The sequence below is a fragment of the Dipodomys ordii genome, unplaced genomic scaffold (assembly GCF_000151885.1).
Source record: "Dipodomys ordii isolate 6190 unplaced genomic scaffold, Dord_2.0 Scaffold34, whole genome shotgun sequence".
In the NCBI taxonomy this organism is placed as follows: Eukaryota; Metazoa; Chordata; class Mammalia; order Rodentia; family Heteromyidae; genus Dipodomys; species Dipodomys ordii.
This window is the reverse complement of record NW_012267250.1, coordinates 4,878,666-4,900,688: the sequence shown is the minus strand read 5'-3', so window position 1 is coordinate 4,900,688 and position 22,023 is coordinate 4,878,666. Positions and strand designations below refer to the sequence as shown.

Genomic DNA, 22,023 nt, shown 5'->3' with positions numbered 1-22,023 from the left:
AGTAATTACCAGTTAATAATGTATTATATTGTATTATACTTTGTCTTCCAGGCAACACAGCTAAGGTGTACATTGAGATTCAGGATGAAAATGATCACCCCCCAGTGTTCCAGAAGAAATTCTACATTGGAGGTGTATCTGAAGATGCAAGAATGTTTGCGTCTGTACTCAGAGTGAAGGTATGAGAAAATAAATCAAGGGAGCAGAACTAAAACCAGAGTTCTGATTTTTGCAAGTAAGCACATACTTTGCATTAACTATGTTTATTGATATTACAAGTACAAAAGTCTGAAACTCAGAGCTACATGAGATTAATTATACAATCTAAACACAGACTATTTATATGAGGTAAGCCACTAAGCACATTTTGTACCTTACTTTCATTTAAAAATAGAAACAATTTTCTTATAATGTTCTACCTTGAATAATATATTGCAATACAAATTTACTTGTTTTTTTTAAAATTTGGTCCCTGATTAACAATAATTCCAGTGAAATTTGAGTCAGAAAAGCTTCCTTAGGTAATATATTAGAATATTTATTTGAATTTATTTTTGAAAATATAATTACTTCTTTCTTGTTTTTTATCTGCTTTGAAAGTTGTGTGTAAGCATTAAACTATATGTGAGACATCTTTTGAGTTTTTTTCTTTATTTTTTACTTTTTGCCAGTTGTGAAGTGTGAATTCAGTAATTCACAATGACTTGCCTTACATGTTCACTTGGTTTACTACCATGTGAGCCATACTTCCAGCCCACGTTTGCTGGTTAGTTTGGAAATTGAGTGTTGCCATAGTTTCTACCTGGGATGGCTTTGAAATGTCATCTTTCAGAGCTCAGTGTCCTGAGTAGCTAGGATTGTTGTAGTGAGCTACTCTTTCCCTGATGAGATTCCATTTTTATACTAGTGAAAAAAATCTATTTATCAGTAAAGATGTCATGATGGAGGGATTCTAGTATTAGATGATGAAACAGAATTATCATACAGGCAAGTGTAAAAGCTTCAATTTTTAATAAAAATATAGTATGTAATGTTTTTCTGTAACCTTTTAATTCAAAGTGCCGATTAAACTACTAATTTTAGCATTTTAAAAATCCTTCCTTTTTCAGTAAATTTGGCTTATACTTCAATGTTTTAATATATCAAAACAAAAGCTAATAATATCAAATTTTCTTTAATATGCAATACAAATAATTAGCAATGCAAATAATTGCAATGGTTTTATTGTGTGAGGTATATGTATAAGTCTTACATTTTATTAGGTGAAGAGTGTAGGGGGCCAATACATTTAGATTGTTCATTACAGAGTTTTTTTTAAAGTATTCTAATAATCATTTCAATACACAAACTTCAACAAATGTAGATTTTGATTGTTGTGGATTTGCATGTAATTTTTTGTCCTTTACCTATTAGCAGAAGCTTCATGAATAGAGCTCTTTTGTTTCTTTTTTACATTTTTATTAGCATATCCTAGCAGTACAAAAGTGTTTTGTTGTCATATTACCTTAGACTAGTGACATATACCCTGATCAAATTAGCCCTTTCTATCAAGTCTTTTAAAAACAATTTCCCTATACATTTGTATGCAAATGCAAACAATGATGCAAGAAAAAAGAAACCTTTATATGTTCTTGTGTGGATGTAAAGTATTGTATATGCTATGGAAATAAGTGTGAAGGTTCCTCAAAAGCTGAAAATATTATTGCAACATGATCCAGTGATAGAACTTCTGCACATACATCTGAAGGAATCCATATAATCATGCCTGAGGTTCTTGCATATCTGTGTTTATAGCAGCAGTGTCCACAATATTTAAAATACAAAATCAGTCTAAGTGTTCAACTACTGATGAATGGATAATGACAATATGCTACACACACTTATATGAGTATATATGTATATATGTGTACATATGTGTACATGTGTGTGAACTGAATATTACTCTACTAAAAAGTAGGTATATACTTATTCTTGTGGGAAATTATTTCAATTCCAGGGTACTTGACTTACCCCAAAGATTGGTATTTCACTGATTGAATCATTTTCCACTAGGCTCCATCTCTTATAGATCTGATACTTTCAATATTTTGAGAACAAAGATTCAGCATGTGAGATTGCAGGGAAAAACATTGTTCAAACCACATCGATGTGATCTGAAAGCTTCTGCTTCAGGGAAATTGAGATAAGGTGTCAAAGATGACTAAGCAGCATTATAAGCAGCATTTGAGAGACATGGCTGTCTTGCCTCTAGGTTCTGTTTTATGTAAGGCATGAGAGCCACTCCTCAGGAGAATTGTGAAAATCAGAGTATTGTTTAAAGGAAAGAAATGAACTGTCATCATGATCTTAAGGAAAAAAGTAAGTTTGGAGAGCTTGATGATAGGAAACCTTTGGCATTGGAGAAAAAATGAATAGGAAATTAAGTTGTAGATGGTTTGTAACCACATGGGAAGGAGTGTCTAATGGTGAAATGGCATATTCTGGAGAGTCATATGTAAAGAGAACAGTTCACCCAGATTGATAGAGAAGAGAATTTGTCAATGATATCATGAAAGTATAGTTGGAAAACCATTTGGCTATTGGAGCAGAAATTGCATTGTGGAGTCAAATGAAGGAAACCTTTCAGTTGTTGTTAGAACCTAAGAAGTGTTTTGGAGGATGAAGTACTTCAAAGTGGAGGAGGTGTTTTTGAAGGAAGAAATATTTCAGAATGGTATTGAAAGTTATTAGAAGTCATAAGGGCAGCTTATCTGAGGAGGGTAAAAGAAGAAGTAAAGTGAGCCAAACAGAAGAAATAAAACTAGGGGCTGGGAAGGTGGCTCAGTGGTAGAGCACTTGCCTTGCATGCCTGAGGCCCTGGGTTTGATTCCCCAGCACCACATAAGCAAAAAGAAAAAAAAGCCAGAAGTGGCGCTGTGGCTCAAGTGGTAGAGGCTAGCCTTGAGTTGAAGAGCTGAGGGACATCGCCCAGGCCGAGTTCAGGCCCCACGACCGGACCCAAAAAAAAAACAAAAACAAAAACAGAAGAAATGGAGTACAAAGATTAGACTGGTGCAAACAAAGAGTCTCAATAAAAGTTTCCTTTACTCCAGAAGTGTGGAATCTCCTCTTCCTCCTCCTCTTCATTTTTTGTTTTATTTCTTTTTTGCCCCTAGAATTCCATCAGTCTGGAATTCCTTAACTCTGGAATAAGTTACACCAGTCTTATCATTTCATAAAATACTATTTTAAGAAAAGAATTCCAATAAAAATATCATTGAAAACAGTAGTGACTCAGGCTGGCTGTAAAATTTAAAAAATAGTTGTTTTTTAAAACGTGGAACTGGCCCAGGCTTGTGAAAGAGATTTTTATACCACTTACTATATAATATTAGAGTAATGTCCGATTTTATTGAGCGTGAATGAAAGGTGATTTGTTTTAGTTTACAATAAAGGGCAGAATGTTAAAAGTTCAGGATTGGTTAAATATGCTCTCTTTTTAACTTCTCCACATCCCTCTAATCATATTTTCCCCACAATTCTCTTTAAACCTAATAATTTCTGGCTTGCAAAATTCTTTGCTGTTCTTAGCCCATTAATCCATAGTCATTTAATGTTGAATTGATTGTATCTGTTGAACTAGATTGTATCTGCAGCCATTTTGACTGTGTAACTACAGGACTCTGGTTGATGCTTGCCTTAATATAGTGTTCTAGCACAAAATTGGTGTTACTTTCATACCAAATTGGCAGAACAAGCAGGAGAAACACAAGAAAAATGGCATGTCTAGATATCTCAATTCCCACTCAGGATAATTAGGTGACAGAACAGTTAGTGAATAATCCAGAGGAGAGTTTGCAACAAGGTCTACAAACACTACTGGTAAACATGGTGAATGAAAAGATTGAAAACCTGCAAAAGACTCAATGTGCACTTGATAGGGAGTGAGATGAGGCAAACCAAAGATTAATACAGGAACTTCACGAGCATAATAAGGCTATCCAAAAATTACTACAAGAATCTTGTGAGCATGAGGAAGCTACTCAAAAATTAATACAGGAATTGCATGAGCAGGCTGAGAACAGTTGAAGAGAAAGACAGGAATTATGTGAGCAGTCAGAACAGTCTAAGAGGAATACAGGAATTGCATGAGCAAGAGGAAGTTAATCAAAGAGTAATACAGGAATTGCATGAGTGGAATGAGAATAGACAAAGGTCAATAGAGGCATTCATGAAATCCATAAACAGACAGCTGAAGGAATCCAGGGAAAACACAAAGGGAATGATGAATGGTGTCCATCATAAGGAAAGGGAGTCCAAGGAAACCATAACAAATCAACTAAGTGATTTGAGAATAAACACTGAACACCAAATTAAAGAAGTAAAGAAGTTCAAACAAGATCTAAAACAAAGCTCCAACAAAGAATTTGAAGCCATGAAAGCCAAGCAATTAGAAAGAAAGGAAATGAAAAAAAAAGACAGTCTTGACAGTAGGTTAGACCATGCAGAAGATCGAATCTTGGGGGTTGAAGACAGCCTAGATATTATAGAAACAGAACATACAACTATCCAAGACAAATCCAAGAAATATGATAGATCTATTCAACATTTTGAAGATCCCATCAGAAGTACTAATCTGAGGATAATGGGTATAGAAGAGCACATAGAGACAGAAGTTAATGGTCTAGGCAATTTATTTAACAGGATCTTAGAAGAGAACTTCCCAAACATGCAAAAAGATAGGCCTATTCAGATACAAGAAGCTTTTAGAACCCCAAATAGACCAGACCAGAGCAGGACTTCCCACCATCTTGTTATAATCCATACAAGATCAATTCAGATAAAGCTGTCAAGGAGAAAAGATTAATCACCTAAAGGGAAACCAATTAGAATCACCTAAGATTTCTCAGCAGAGATATTTAAAGCAAGAAGAGCCTGAAATGATGTATGCCACACTCTAAAGACAAACAACTATCAACCAACAATACTATATCCAGTTAAACTGTCCTTCATAACAGTAGGTCAAATAAAAACCTTCCATAGCAAAGGAAAACTGAAACAATATATCTCCACCAAACCAGCCCTACAAAAGATACTTAAAGATGTCCTACACATAGACAACCAACAAGACCACAAGAAAGTCCGAGAAACCACACCAAACTGAGAATCCAAGAACCATAGGAAGAGCTCCGTTTTCATAGCCCCTAAGAACGTGGATAACATGGCAGGAACTACCAAACACCTCTCAGTCCTAACTCTCAACATTAATGGACTTAACTCTCCAATTATGTGACATAGACTGTCTTGTCCAGTTGGATTAAAAAGCACGAACCTTCTATCTGCTGCCTTGCCCAGAAAAATAAATATATTCTGAAAGGGAAAGACTGGAATAGAGCAAGAGCCCCCATAAACAGCTGAGAGTTGCAATCCTCATAGCAGATAAAATAGACTACAAATTAAAATTAGTGAAAAGAGATAAAGAAGGTTGCTACATACTAATTAAGGGATCTCTCCTTCAGGAGGCTATTACAATTCTAAATATCTATTCACCAAACAACGGAGGGCCCAAATTCATCCAAGAAACACTACTTTCCCCCAAACCTCACATAGATCCAAAGACATTAATTGTTGGGGACTTTAACACACCACTGTGTTAGATAGATCACCTTGACAAAAAACTCAACAGAGAAACCACAAATCTAAACAAATGCAGACATCTACCAAATATTACATCCAGCAGCATCAGAATACACGTTTTTCTCAGCAGCATACGGAACATTTTCCAAAATAGACCACATTTTAGGCCACAAAGCAAACTTGTCCGAATTCAAAAACATTGAAATTATACTTTGCATTCTCTCAGAACACAATGGAATAAAATTAGAACTAAACACCAAAAGCCACCAAAGAAAGTCCTGTAAGACATGGAGGCTAAACAACACACTGTTGAATCACCAGTGTGTCATGGAAGAGATTAGAAAGAAATTCAAATGTTCATGATATTCAACAAAAATGAACACACAAATTACCAGCTCCTCTGGGACACAGCAAAGGCAGTACTCAGAGGCAAGTTTATAGCTCTAAGTTCATACATCAACAAATTGGAGAGATCTGAAACCAATAATTTAATGAGACATCTGAACCTCCTTGAAAATGAACAGTAAGCTAAACCCCAATCCAGTAGAGGGAAAGAAATAGTTAAAATTACATCAGAATTAAATGAATTAGAGTCCAAAAAAACCATAGAAAGAATCAACATAACAAAGAGATGGTTCTTTGAAAATATTAACAAAGTTGACAGGCCCTTAGAAAATCTTATCAGAAAAAGAAGAGAACAAACCCAAATAAACAAACTCAGAGATGAGAATGGAAACCTCACCACAGAAACAACCAACATTCAGAACAAAAAACTTCATGCTAATAAGCTTCAGAATGTGGAAGAAACGGATGATTGCCTAGCAAATATTGACATGCTGAAACTAAACCAAGATGATTTAAACGAAATTAACAGGCCCCTATCAAGCATTGAAATAGAAACAGCAATAAGACACCTCCCATCTAAGAAAAGTGCAGGACCAGATAAACTTGCAGCTGATTCTACAAGGCCGTCAAAGCAGAACTCACACCAATACTCCTCCAACTCTTCAATGAAATTGAAAGAGAAAGTTCACTATTGAACTCATTCTATGAAGCTATCATAACCCTCATCCCAAAACCAGGCAGGGACTTATCAAAGAGAACTATAGAGAACTATAGACCCATTACTTTGATGAATATCGATGCAAAATTTCTCAACAAAATTTCAGCCAATCGACTTCAACAAGTCCAAAAAATCATACACCCCAATCAAACAGGATTCATTTCAGGGATGCAAAGCTGGTTCAATATATGCAAGTCAATTAATATAATTCATCACGTCAATGAGAGCAAGGATAAGAACTACATGGTTATCTCAATAGATGCAGAAAAAGCATTTGACAAGATCCAACACACCTTTATGATGAAGGCCCTGGAAAAATTAGGAATCTATGGAACATTCCTCAATACAATAAAGGATGTATATAACAAACCAGCAGCCAAAATTATACTTAATGATGAAAAACTAGAGCTATTTCCACTAAACTCAGGAATGAGACAAGGAAGTCCACTTTGTCCATTTCTCTTCAACTTAGTATTGGAATGCCTAGCTACAGCAATAAGACAAGAAGCAAACATAAAAAGGATCCAAAAAGGGAAAAATGAAGTAAAACTCTCCCTCTTTGCAGATGACATAACCTTGTATTTAAAGATTCCCACAGACTCCATTCCCAAATTACTTGAACTGATTCAAATATTTGGCAAAATAGCAGGGTATAAAACTAACCGTCAAAAATCAATGGCTTTTCTGTATGTCAACAATGAGAAGAACGCAGCTGAAATCAGGAGAGCAACTCCATTCGTAATAGCCCCACAAGAAATAAAATACCTAGGAATTAACTTAACCAAAGAAGTGAAGGACCTCTATGATGAAAACTTTAAAAACCTGAAAAAGGAAATCAAAACAGAATTTAGAAAGTGGAAAAAGATCCCATACTCCTGGATTGGAAGGATCAATATCATAAAAACGGCAATACTTCTCATGGCTATCTACAAATTCAATGCAATACCTATCAATATTCCAACCTCAATCTTCAAGGAAATAGAAGAGGCAATCCAAAAATTCATATGGAACAATAAAAGACCCTGAAGAGCAAAAACAATCCTTAACAGAAAGAGCACTGCTGGAGGAATATCAATATTAAAATTCAAACTCTACTACAAAGCCATAGTAAACAAACAGCTTGGTACTGGCACAAGAACAGACCTCAGGACCAATGGAATAGAATTGAAAACCCAGAAATGAATCCACAGACCTATAGTCACCTAATTTAGATAGGGAACTAAAAAAATAGAATGGAAGAAAGACAGCCTCTTCTGGCAAAATTGGTTAATCACTTGTAGAAAACTAAAGCTAGATCCTTATATATCACCCTGTACCAGAATCAACTCCAAATGGGTCAAAGTCCTTGGAGTCAAAGTAGACACCCTGAAAAGATTACAGGATGGAATAAGAAAAACCCTAGGTCTCCTTGTCACAGGCCAAAATTTTCTTTATAGAGACCCAGAAACACAACAAATCAAAGAAAGGTTGGACAATGGGATTGCATGAAACTGCAGAGCTTCTGCATGGCAAAGGACATAGCTAGCAAGATCAATAGAAAGCCCACGGATTGAGAGAAGATCTTCATTAGTCATACATCGGATAAGGGTCTCATATCTAAAATATATTTGGAACTCAAAAAATTAAATCCCTCAACAACAAATCCTCAAAGAAACAACTGCCTGATAAATATTTGGGATAAAGACTTAAAGAGAAACTTTTTCAAAGAGGAAATGAGAATGGCCAATAGACACATGAAGAAATGCTCAACCTTTCTAACTATAATAGAAATGCAAATCAAAACAACATTGAGATACTACCTCACCCCAGTTTAGTTGGCTATAATCAAGAACTCTAATAACAACTGATGCTGTAGAGGATGTGGACAGAAGGGAACCCTACTGCACTGTTGGTGGGAGTGTAAACTTGTTCAACCACTTTGGAAAGCAGTATGGAGGTTCCTCAAAGACTCCACATAGAGCTCCCCTATGACTCAGCAATCCCACTTTTGGGCATTTACCAGAATGATCACAAACAAGACCATACTAAAGCTACCAGCACAACTATGTTTCTTGCAGCATTACTTACCATTGCTAAGATATGGAACCAACCATGATGCCCCTCAGTAGATGAATGGATCAAGAAAATGTGGTATATATACACAAAGGAATTCTATGCCTCCATCAGAAAGAATGACATTGCCCCATTTGTTAGGAAATGGAAAGACTTGGAAAAAGTTATATTAAGTGAAGTAAGCCAGGCCCGAAGAAATATAGGTACCATGGTTTCCCTTATTTGCAATAACTAGTATATGTCTGAGACAAGCAGAATAGGTCAGATAAGATGATGTTAAGGGAAATGATCTCCAAGATAAGAACAAAAGTGCCTTTTTCTTTCTTGCTATTGCTTCTAAGGTATTTATAAGGTACCACATGATGTTTTTGTTGTTTTGTATATCCCTTCCCCAGGGTATTACCCGTTTTCACTGTATTTGATGTTGGTATAATTTGGGGAGGGGAAGGGAAAAAACAAAATTTTTAAACAGGGATACAGGTTGACCCATTGCAACAAGACACTATTTCTAAAAAGCAAACTTTACACAATTTAGGCGGGGCTGGGGGGTGGGGCTGGTGGGGTAGCATAGTTGTGGAAATGGGAGGGAAGGGATGGTAGGGGAAAAACAAGGGAGGAGACAACAATGCTTGATAAGAAATGTACTTGTTATTTTGCTCCTGTTACTGAAACCCCTCCTCTGTACAGTGTTCTCACAAAAAAAAAACTTATTTAAAAAAAAAAAAGCACCTTGAGAATTTAGGACCCTGTCCTCTCTGAGGCAGGCTACTATCTGGAATGTGTTCTTTTAAGCAAAAATGTCCCATAACTTTGGTTTTGTCAGAATAACAGTCTAGTGTAACAGACTAAATGACTGAATTGCAGGTAGAGAAGTGATAAATATTTTTCAACTGTCATTAGTAATTTTCAAGAAAGGTAAGACAGTAATATTACCCTAGGTTTCTCTGAATATTTTACTTTTACAAAAATTATCAATGTAGATTTGATTATATATTTATTAATATGATCACACCTTTATGATCATGTCTTTGTTTAGTTTCACTGGGAAAACAGAGCATTATAAAAGGAACTACTTGTATAGAATGAATGGATTCTTTCAAAGATTGTGTTAAAATTAATGTTTTCCTAAACATTAAAGGTTTGTCAACTGAAACCAAAATGTTAAATAGTTGATGTATGTTTAATAATTTCAGATGAGGAATACAACAACGACTGTAGCATGCTGGTTTTTTCTTTAGTTCCTTTAAATATTCTTCCTCTATTTTTTTATCTTGTTTCTGTATTTTCTTATATTGTATCTTGTAGTATTTTGAAGAAAGACCTAAAAATATTTTTGAAAGTCTCGGGGCAGGATATTTGGGAAGAGGGCGTCTACAGTCTGTTCTGTTTCTACACTGTAATCTTTCATATTTCAGCTTTTAAGAATATAATATATTGTTATTAACAGTAGTTATGTTGCCTAAAAGTTATCTGGAATTTATTCCTTTGTATACATTAAATACCTAACACATGTGTTCTAAGTTTATATTTTTCACATCAAAAATTAAGGACTATGAGAACTCATAACTAATTTTCATATGAAATATTTTTCTTTATTGGATAAGTAAAATAAGTATATTATACTCATATTAGCTTTTTAATAAATAAACAAAACAAAGCCTATTTGGTGAGAATAAATTGTATATGTAATAAAAAATAATTTGTCATATATATTACACTCGTTCCACTCTGTCTACACAAATCATTTAATTGTTTAAAAGAGAAACTCAAAAATCATCATTCACCTTGTGGAAACTCAGTTTTTATTTTTGTTTTTGTCTTTGTTTTTGTCGGTCTTGGGGCCAGAACTCTGGGCCTGGGCACTGTCCCTCAGCTCCTAAGCTCAAGGCTAGTGCTCTACCACTTGAGCCACAGCGCCACTTCTGGCCTTTTCTGCTTATGTGATGCTAATGAATCAAACTCGGTCTCATGCATCCTAGGCAAGCACTCTACCATTGAGCCACCTTTCCAGCACCTGGAAACTCAATTTTTGCTTGTTGGTATGAATGTAATTTACTAAAAATATCATCTTAGTTTTCATACTTTAAAAATAGGAATATGTCAACTTTTCCCAGGCTACATCTAATAATAAAGTTTAAATATTTTAAAGTTGATGAAAAGTAACTCCTAAAACTATTTCCTTTTAATAATGCAGTTTGAGAATATTTTATGAATCTTAACTCATTGGACATGATACCTGAAGAAAAGGTTGCTCACTCAGTGAATATCCAAATCAGTTAGTTTATTTCAGAAATGTTGGTGGATCATATACTTCAGTCTGAGAGAAATCTGGTAAAATTACAAATCATCTGCCTATCTACCAGACAAATGTTCAACAACCCATAATATGGGTGGAGGATAGTGTTTTTTGTAGGATATTTTATATCCTGCAGAGAATTAGGACCCTAAACGGACCTATACTATGTCTTAAGAACAATCTCCATCATTGACACTTGATTCACCCTTTGACAATTGAAGATATTTTCTGAGTATGGGGACTATACTAGACACTTGTGAAATAAAAATTAAAAATTAGATCAATAGAAAGAGCATTCATCTAAAATGTCTTATAGTTTTGCCATCCTTCATTTAACTTTCTGTTATACTAACTTGATATAGGAGATTTATAACACAAATTAAGCAAAAATGATAAAAACTAGCTTTGAAAAAATTTGAATTTATACTTCTCAAATGCTTCTTAATTTGTAGTATAATTATATCCAATGTGGAAAATTAAGAATGAGAGTTTCTTAAAATGTATTAGGAAGAAAATTTAGCTGCAAATAAGTATAAGGAATAGATGAATTTCCCTAGTAGTTCTAATTAATTTACCTTAATGAAAGCCAGCAGGCCTGGAGCGAGATTTCATACATTAAGGGAATATAATTTCCATTCATTAGTGCATAAGTTATTGTACCTCTGAAACTTGCAGACAGTTTGAAAATATTTTCAAAAATGAGCAGAGAAATGTCTGGATTCACAAAAGTTTATCCTGAAGACAAGAAAAATAAAATCTAAAGAAGAAATCCCTTCCAAGTAGATTCTAAGAAACATCAGCGAGAAGTCTCACTAACTGACACTGGAACAGATCCTTTAGAAACAATTAAAATAACTAAAATAAAAATAAGTCTAGTATTTCCTAAGTGTTGAGTCATGGATTTTATTTATATTTATATATATTTATACATATTCATATATGTTAAATATATGTAATACATTTACACAAAATTATATGTTTATATAAATTTAAGATATTACAAACTGTGAATTTCTTCTTACATGTTATACATGTAATATGTATTTATTTGCATTTCTAAACATTTCAGTATAGTGTTGAAAATTGTTTTTTAAACTCCAATTTTAATGCCTCCTAAACATTGTATTACAGTAATAGTACAATAGACATTTCTATCTAGATGCTTCTGCTTTGCTATCAACAAGTAATATGGTATTTATTTAAAATGCATCAATAAGTATGTTTTTCTTTAGAGGCAATTTCATTCCTTCAAGAAACCTTTAATTAAATCTTTATTTAAAACTTTAAGTCTTTTGTGCAAGACTTAACCAATGAGACTTATGAGATGCATAAGTCAAACTTATAATATGGCCTTTCTGGTCAAAAAATATATATAAGCAACTATACAGTGATAGGTCATTTAAATAAATGTGGTTATTTGTAGTAGTAGGTCCTGTATTTTACATCTGAGTAAAGATTTGCAGCTAGGGTATTCAGTATGGCCTGTTTCCATCTTTTTACCTGGAGCCTTGTTTGCCACACACATATAATTGCTAATTGACTAAAATGAGCTCACGTCTCTGAAGTCTCAATATTTATATCTAAATCACTATGATGTTTTTAAGACAAATATTTTTGTAAATGGACATAGTACTATATTCAAAAATGTGAACTAAAATAAAGAAAATAGGTTATATAAGCTTATAATTATATTAGGTCATAGTAAAATAATATTGCATAAAATACATAAAATATCAATACATGTAATATGGTGGTAGCATGCTCTAGAGAGTCAGAAAGGCCTTTAGACTGGTTATTTAAATGAGTTCTGCTTTTATTATTCAGCATTGTACATATTTTCTGTGTGTTTCTATTTATACCATATTGATATTCCAGGAAAGGACATCATTTGGCTATGGGACAAAAACTCTTCAATTCAGGGAGAAGATACCATGTGTTCAAAGAACTTGAACGCTGAACTCAATTAAATGGTTAATAAAAACATGAAAAATGTGGGCTTTAGGGAGGACATAAACAGAGTGAATTTAAGGCAAGAAGTTGTAATACCAAACTAACAATCATGCATGGGCTTGTATTGGTCCTCATTTTCTGGCTATTGGAAAGTATTTCTGTTTATATAATATTCCCAGAGTGAAAAATGAGACAAGATGAAATCCTGTAAATAGGCATTGTAAGCCAGGAATGCAATAACAGAACTGAGAAATCCTACAGTTTGAAGGCAGAATGTTTCCTAATAAACTAGATATAGGGAGACAAGGGTAGAACTAAACACATAAGGAGAACATTGAGATTTATAATTCAGTTCAGTCCAGAGATGGTTAAAAATACAGAAAAATGACCACTTATGGCATAAGGAGAATAAATCTGTAAGTACACACACTGGGTGACTTGCAAGGTCTAATAGATGCTATGGAACAATCAAATAGTATAATTCTTCAGAAAGACTAAGTCAAAACCCCAAAAATAAGAACCAGGAAAAGAGTAGTCATAAGAAAGGGGTGGGGCCAAGGGAAAAGGAGAAGGCTGCAGTCAAGAATTTATTGTATATAAAAAAAAAATCTAAGAAAACTAAAGGAAGTGAGGGTGGGTTGGGAGTGATGGGTGAGAACGTTGAAAGTGGTGACAATGATCAAGATGCATTGTATTCATGAACTCCTTTGTACAACTATTTTTTAAAAGAGAAACATTACATTTATATTTAGTATGTAGTAGGTAGATGTTTACTTCAGTACATAGATAAAGATTCAGAAATTCACCTAATTAAAACTCACATATTTTTCTCATTCCTAACATTTTCTTATATATTATGAACTTGTTGTGGCAGAAAAATCAAGCTAAAACTTTTAGTCAGCAACAGACTTAGGTATTCCTTTGCTTAACAGAAAAGTTTAATGAAGGTATTTAAAACATAAAAATAAAAGAATGGCTTGAGGGAGAGACAAAAGGAGGCTGAATTTGGTTTGATTAGTGGAACATACTACAACTAAGAAGCAACCAGAAAGTTAGAAATAATATCTGTCATTTAAGTTGCTTTGAATGTATATGGTTGTATAACTGAGCAATTATTTCAAGTGATGTAACAGTTCTAATAATTTAGGAATAGGTAAAACTTTATAAGGTACAGTATTCCACACTTGTAATCTTAGCCCTATGGAGGAAGAAGTAAAGGGATCATGAGTTTGAAGCCTTCAAATAGCTCCACAATAGCAAGACACATTCTTAAGAATTATATAAATAAATTACATTTTAAAATGCTAAGGTAAGATTTAAATAAAGATGATATTTTAAGATGCAAAAGTCAACATTTAAACAAGTTTCCTTTCTTGTAGAAAGTTTAGTTTGTGATTTCTTTTATTCATACTTCCATTAACTATAGTTTATCTCCTTCTCACATGATGTAAATTAAGAACACATGATTTCAGAGTTTGTATGAAAGCAGCTTGGAGGGAATTATAAGTTAGTCCTTATACTAGCAATAATGAGGATGAAACTATCTTTTATGACATAATTATCTTATTATTAGTAGGACATTATGGTGTTTTACAACCAAAAAATAACACCCCAAAGTATTCAGTTGTTATGTAAATAAACCCATGTGTAATTTTACTTTGCTGCCTTACATTTAAAAAGTAATATTTACTTTCTCTTTTACTTTTCAAAAAAATGCTGAATTGTGATTTTCCTCCCTTGAGGCTTGAACTCTTGGCTTGGGCTGTGTCCCTAAGCTTCTTTTGCTCCAGGCCTAGCACTCTACCACTTAAGCCACAGCAACACTTTTGGCTTTTTCGGAGTTATTTATTGTAGATAAATCTTATGGACCTACCTGGGCTGGCTTCAAACAGATCTCAGCCACCTGAATAGCTAGGATTACAGCCATCAGCCACCTGCTCGGGCTTATATTGGGATCTTTTTACACAACTCTTTAAGAGTAAACATTGCCAAAATAAACCTATATATAGTCCCGTAAAGGTCTTTTAAATTTATAAGGTCATAGACAGGCTTCCCTCTCGTTTATTACACTATTGTTCCTATGCTGAGTTGTATTTCACTCTTTAGAATACCTTATTCGTATTTTATGATGTTCTGTGTATATTAACGGTAAGAGCTTTAAACTGAAGGTTTCCTCATGGTTTATAAAATAAAAGAGTGAAGTAAAAGTAATTCTAAAGACCAGAACTCTTTCTTGTTCCTTTCAAACACAGCTTGATTTTAGTAGGGGTGTGGAGACCTGAATATTTCTGCAGTTACATTCTAAAACATTTCCTATCTGTAGGAAAGTAAGCCTTCAGTGCTGTTAGATGTTAAAATTCATCTAATTGGGAAGCTAAAGTTAGTGTTATTGGACTTTAATGTGTTTGGAACTTCTTAGGACATCACTAATTATTCCACTAATATTTCTTCATCCTTAGTACTCATTTAGGCCACAGAGGGGAACAGTTACTTAGGCTGTTAGAAAATTAATGGTCTCACCTACTCCCCTGTATGATAGAAGCAATTATTTGGTGATTTTCTCTTAATGTTGGGCACCTGTGTGCATTAAAAATTCCAGATGAGATCTTAGAAATGGGTAAGTGGTTGTCCGTATCTAGGCTTTCATTTAAAAACATAATTACAGCAAGTATAATTATGGCATCCATTTTTGGCTTTATTCCTCTTAAATAACTCTCAGCATAACTTTCTTGATTTTTTTTTCACTAAAGGAAATTCCTCAGAATCAGTATTCAAATCTTCTAGGGTCACCTATTAATGATTTTGTCATGAACCCAGAATAAAGGTTTCATTACAAAGAAGCTGATAGAATAAGTAAAATGAAGTAAAATAACATCTGTTCTTTAAGAAACTTGATTTAGTTTTCTAAATGAGTCAGCTTTAATTTTTAAGCATTAATTTAGCCAAGATTGCTAGATGTACTCCTATTGTTATCTAATAAATGATAGGAGATTTTTGATTTTTATTTATATGTGCTTTCACTAGAATAGCTCCATGAACTTTTCCAAATTTTAAAAAGCAACTTTAATTCTATTTATGGTATGTTTCAGATCATGTCTGTGTTTATTCATTTTTAAGTTCAATGACGGTGTTTTATAGGAATGGTGTCTTCAAACTGGTTATTATCAATCCCACTGTATGTATCAGGCATACTTATAACATTTCTAGATATTTTAAAATATCATGTATGTGATTTTTCCCTTGAAAAGGACACAAATGTAAAATCTATGAGAAAGTAGATAATTCTTAATTAAAATACATATGAGTTGTGATACTGTCTCAATCATTTTCTGATTTTCATTTCCATGTCTAGTTTTGTTTTTATCACTTCATCTTTGTTTATCAGGGAAGTATTCTGGATGACTTTTGTCACCCATTCTCTAGAGACATTCGAGACCAAGGCACCAACAGATTGTCTGCTGAGGGATGGCATCCTAGTTCTTTTTTTTGAGCATATTGAAAAATTTATTCTATTTTAAAAAGCCTCTCATCAGTAAATGGTCAAAGGCACAATTAACGTTTTTGCATGCAGTGGCTTATTTATATTTTTGAAGACAGGTTTGACCTGATAGCAGAAACACATTTACCACCACACTCTCTACCTTCATAACTTAAGAATTGTTCTGCAGGCTATTCTATGGCTTTCGATATCCTTCATAATCTACTTGGGTAACAGAAAAGCACGAACTTAAAAGGGATTTTTTACATATTTGTTTGAAGCTGGACTACTATTAAAAGCTTTGGTCTTTTTAAATATTTTTATATTCTATTCATTTATTTTATATTCTTTTTATATTCTTTTTTAGCATATATATTTTTATTGTAAACATAGGCTTATTGGTACTTTGTTCTCACATGGCATAAAGTAGTAAATAACTCTGTGGGGAGAACTATGTTAATGGAGATGAATTTCAGATTTTAGATCTCACCACAGAAAGAATTCACAGGCAGACACATTTTAACAGAGCAAGACTTATTAAAAAATGAAAGAACCAGATTTATAAAAGTGAGAGACCATTCATATAGTAGATTAAGTTCCCTGATTGGTCAAGTAGTTATCAAAATCTCTTGTGCATAGTGTTTAATGATTATGCTCAGGATATGTAACTAATTGTGAAAGTTTCTGAAAAATGATATGACAATTCCAAAGATTGGGGATGAGGAAGAACTTCACTTAATAAGGGGCCCTGGGATAAAGATAGTGATTTAAGGGAAATGTATGCATAAATTAGCATATATATTGAGATGAGATGAGAACTCTTGATAAACTTTAGGGCTGGGAAAGTCCTGCTGGGATACCAGCATTACACCATTACACAAAGATACTGTCATGGTCAACTGTAAATCTAGCATAATGGGGAAGCAATGTGTTCACAAGAATGTGTCTAGATACTGTTTTATATCTGTTCTTTGGCTGCTGTTGTTATAAGATATGATAGATTGTTACCTTTCTTTGTGTGTATGTATGTGTGTCTGTTTGTGTGTGTGTGTGTGTGTGTGTGTGTGTGTGTTAGGCAATTGCTCGACCAGTTGAGACCTATGCTGTGGAAGGACAAAATATTAAAACAATGTGACTAGCCATAATTTCTATGGTAGAACAGGAAAGGACATGAATCCTGCAGTGATGGATATCATGAAGAGTTTATGGAATTGAAAATTTTACTGATATCAGAGAAGGGGCTTAACTGACTTTGATGATGGAGGTGGTGATGTAGAGTTGTATATTACAGTTTAAGCATCTGAAGTTCCAGTATAAATATCTCCATAATACATAAGACTAAACTGGTAATAGAATTCATTGGATGCAATTCAAAGACTGGTGTTTTCTGTGTAACTTGGTGTGTATGTAAAAGTATCCTATCTTGTCATTTCTTTTATGCAAAGAACATTTTGTTGTTTCTGCGTATGGTTGTAATTCATGTGCACACTATCAATTAAATTTAAGTCTTCTAACTAGGTTTAAATCCTGAATAGTATATTTGTTATAAGTTATGTACTATTGTACATATTGTACTATGTACTATGAAAATCTGTTTCACTGCTCCTAAGTACAATATCAAGTATGTGCATTCAACAACACATACTTGAGATGTTTGGAAACATGCTAATAGCTCTGGAAACTATCCTCAAGAAACATCTCCAGAGAAAAGTCTTTTGCTATTCCAGAATCCCATGGCAAATGGAAGATGTAGAAAGTAACTTTGATTTATTAGCACACAATATACATATGAAATGCAGTTTATATGTAAAAACATGTAAGCATGTTTTGATATACCTTCTTTATTTACTCTGCTTTAAATATTATGATGAAAATAAGTATTTCAGAATTACAATGACTGACTCCACAAAAAAAATTTGCATTAAATTATTTGTTTCAGGAAAGACATTTGACAAAAAGCATTTTAATCATTTAAGATGAACTATAGCTATTTTGTAGTTATCATAATTTAATGAATTAGGAACAGTGCAAAATGAAATTGGTTATTGAAATTGGAAGTTAATCAGTAGGAACTGTGTAAAGTGGCTTAATGTAGCAAACAATCACCATGATAGCCATACTTTCTTTTCTGAATGTGATTGTACTGTTGGATAACATTGATTTTAAAATGAAAAGCCTTTGAGTCCAACAAACAAAACTAAATGAAAGATTTTAGACCTACAGTAGAATGTATTAACTGGTTGCAACAATGTGGAGTTTAAAAGCAGACATAACTAAACAATGATAAAATCAAGACAGCAGTTTTTCTGAGGGAGATGAGGATGGCTCAAATGTCATGAATGCATTTTGTAGACTGGTTGTGTTCATTGTTATTGAAGGAGATGCTGCTAAAATATGCATTTTGGGTATATTTTGTAATATGTATACATTTTAGGATGTGTGTTGTATTTCAATAAAGTTCACAGTAACAATAATTATATGTTAATTAACAGTTAAAATTTAGTGTATTACCAACATTTTAACTCAAACTACATCAATTTTAAATCTTTTTGTACTTTCTGCAAACATTTCACATGGTCAAAACATATAGAGAATTTGAAGTAAAATCAAGTTCATTCTATAATTTTCTACTATTGCAAATATGCCTTTACTACTATTGTTTGTATGACAACTGTACAACTTATTAGAGATTCATTGATTATTTAAATTTAATTGAATCAAATTAGAATTTCACTTTGTTATCTATATTCATTAAAATATTGGATAATTACATCTGGCTAGTACCCATTATAGTGCAGAGAATATCATCCAAGAATATCATTTTGTTCACTATTCATTAATATAAATGAAACAAAACATTCCTCAAAGAGATTTTTCTTAAAATTTTAGCATATATTTAATGCACAATAAACTCAATTCCATTGTACCATTTTTTATATTTTTATTTTATTTTAAGAGTGTTGTCAGAAGGGCTACAGTTACATAAGTAAGGTATTGAGTACATTTCTTCTTGAACATTTCTATACAAGCAAAAATGAACTACCAAATTTTTCTTATCATTCTCTCTTCCTTTATCTTTCACACTCTTAATGTATTTTTCTTTTTTTTCTAAGGCATCTTTATTTTTTTTATTGTGAAAATACCATATACAGGGGTTACAATTACGTGAGCAATGTAATGAGTACATTTCTTATCAAGCATTCTTGCCTCCTCCTTTGTTTCCCCTTCCCATCCTTTCCCATCTCCCCCCTCCCATCCGTGTCCCGTGCCCCTCCCCCGCGGACCACCCCCCCCCCCCGCACTCCACTCCCCCCTCCCGCCCCCGCCGTAGTTGTAAAGTTCGTTTTTCGACATAATGTCTTGTACACCTATATCCCTATTTAAACTATTTGTTTTTCCCCATCCTCAGTGTATTTTTCTAGCGTATCTTTTTTCCCTAAATTTACAAATGGGAGAAAACAGATAAAACATATTTCTGAGACTGGCTTATTTCATGTAACATGTGGATTTCTAGCTCAATAAAATACCTTATAAACAAAATATTTTTCTTCCTTCTTTACGACTGAATAAAACTCTAGTGAACATACATTCTGTATTTTCTATATCCACTGAAGGAGACTTAGGTTGATAGCATATATGACCCTTTTGAATATTGCAGCAATAGACATGGGTTTTCAGGTAGCCTTAGAAAAAAACTCACTCTGATTCTTTTCTATGTATACCAAGTGATATTGTAGCTGTATTATACATTAATTTTTCTGGAATACTGGAGTTTGAACTTAGGACCTCATGCAAGGCACACTACCACTTAAGCCATGCTTCCTAGTCCTTTTTACTTATTTTATTTTATTTTTTGTTAGGGTCTTGAACTTTTGGCTCTGCTTGCTCAGAACACAATCTTCCTACTTTATTCCACACTAAATAACTGCAATTGTAGATGTGTGCCTCCACATTTGGATAATATTTAGTTTTTTTTATAACCTCCACACTGATTGTTGTAGAGGCTGTGCTAGTTTATATTCCAACCAGCAGCAGCTAAGAGTTCTTTCCTCTCTAACTTTGTCATCCTGTCTAATTTTGTGAAATCATCTGATACATTGATCTAAGGGTGTCTGGGCAGATTCCATATCTTGGCTGGATCAAGAAAATATGGTATATATACACAATGGAATTTCACTCATTCATTAGAATGATATTGTGCCACTGGTAAAGAAATGAAACACTTGGAAAACATTATGTTAACTGAAATAAGTCAGGCTCAAAGAGACAAGAGATCCATGCTTTCCCTATGTCGAGCTGGATTTAGCTTATGAACTCATAAGTAAATACATTGGATGACAAGCAAGTGTGTATGGAAGACTGAACTGAAATATGGTAGATCGAAGGGAAATCTCTTGAATAGCATAATTTCTTAGAAAGCCAAAAATCAAATTTCAGCAAAATAAAATACCAAGAAGAGGATACTCATAAAAGATGGGCTGGGGGCTGGGAATGTGGCTTAGTGGTAGAGCGCTTGCCTAGCATGTAGGAAGCCCTAGTTTGATTCCTCAGTACCACATAAACAGAAAAAGCTGGAAGTGGCTCAAGTAGTAGAGTGTTAGCCTTGAGTAAAAGAAGCTAAGGATAGTGCCCAGGCCCTGAGTCCAAACCCCAGGTCTCCCAAATAAAATAAAATAAAACAAAATGAAAAGGTGGTCTGGGAAAGGGGTAGACAAATGTAGAGGAAAAGAGGACGAGACTGCACACAATATTCTAATGTATATCCTACAAATTAACAAGAGAGAGGGAAGCTGTGAGTAGAGAATGGATGGGTGAGAATGTAGAAAGGGGTGGTAGCATTGAGTAAGATATTTTGTATTCATACACTACCTTGTTAAATGACAAAAAAGGGAACCATTCTGACTTGAATAAGATGTTACTCCACTGTAGGTTCAATCTGCATTGCCTTATAGTTAAAGATAATTTTTTTCATGTATCTATTTGCTATTTGCACTGTTTCATTGCAGATTGAGTTTGCTCTCCTTATTCTTTGGATTCTTTGTCTTTTGATGTATAAATTTGAGGTCTTTACCTATTCTGGAAAACTCCTGGTAGTGAAATAACTGACTTTGATTTCTATTCCATAAGCTCTCTTCATTCACTTACTTCTTTTACTGTCCAAACGCTTTCATAATGGGTACAATCCCATTTGTCAATTCCTGTTATAATTTTCTGAGCTACTGGACCTCCTATTCAGGAAACTGTTGCCTATCCATGAAGCTTAAAGCTTTCACCTACGCTTTCCTGTAGTTTCAGATCTTATACTAATGTATTAGACTCATTTTGAGTAATTTTTGTACAGCATGAGAGATAAGGATCTACCTTTAGTTTTCTATATGTGGATATCCAGTTGTTCTAGCACTACATGTGTTAAAAGAAAGTATCTTTATTTCAATGTAAGTTGGGGACATGTTTGTCAAGAATCTGATGGCAGAATTTTTTTTTAAATTTTATTTTATTTTATTTGTGAACATACTGTACAGAGGGGTTACAATTGCATGGGCAGGATAATGCGTACATTTCTTACCA

General features: G+C 33.6%; 1 protein-coding gene across 14 annotated transcripts in view; it reads left to right on the top strand.

Annotated features, from left to right (window-relative positions):
* Nucleotides 1-22,023, top strand: part of Pcdh15 (protocadherin-related 15) — a 453,622-nt gene that overhangs the window by 385,161 nt on the left and 46,438 nt on the right. For all 14 annotated transcript variants that reach the window (XM_013017079.1, XM_013017081.1, XM_013017082.1 and 11 more), the window contains one exon: nucleotides 52-179. In XM_013017079.1, coding sequence (XP_012872533.1) covers nucleotides 52-179 — 128 coding nt within the window. The remainder of the gene's footprint in view (nucleotides 1-51; nucleotides 180-22,023) is intronic.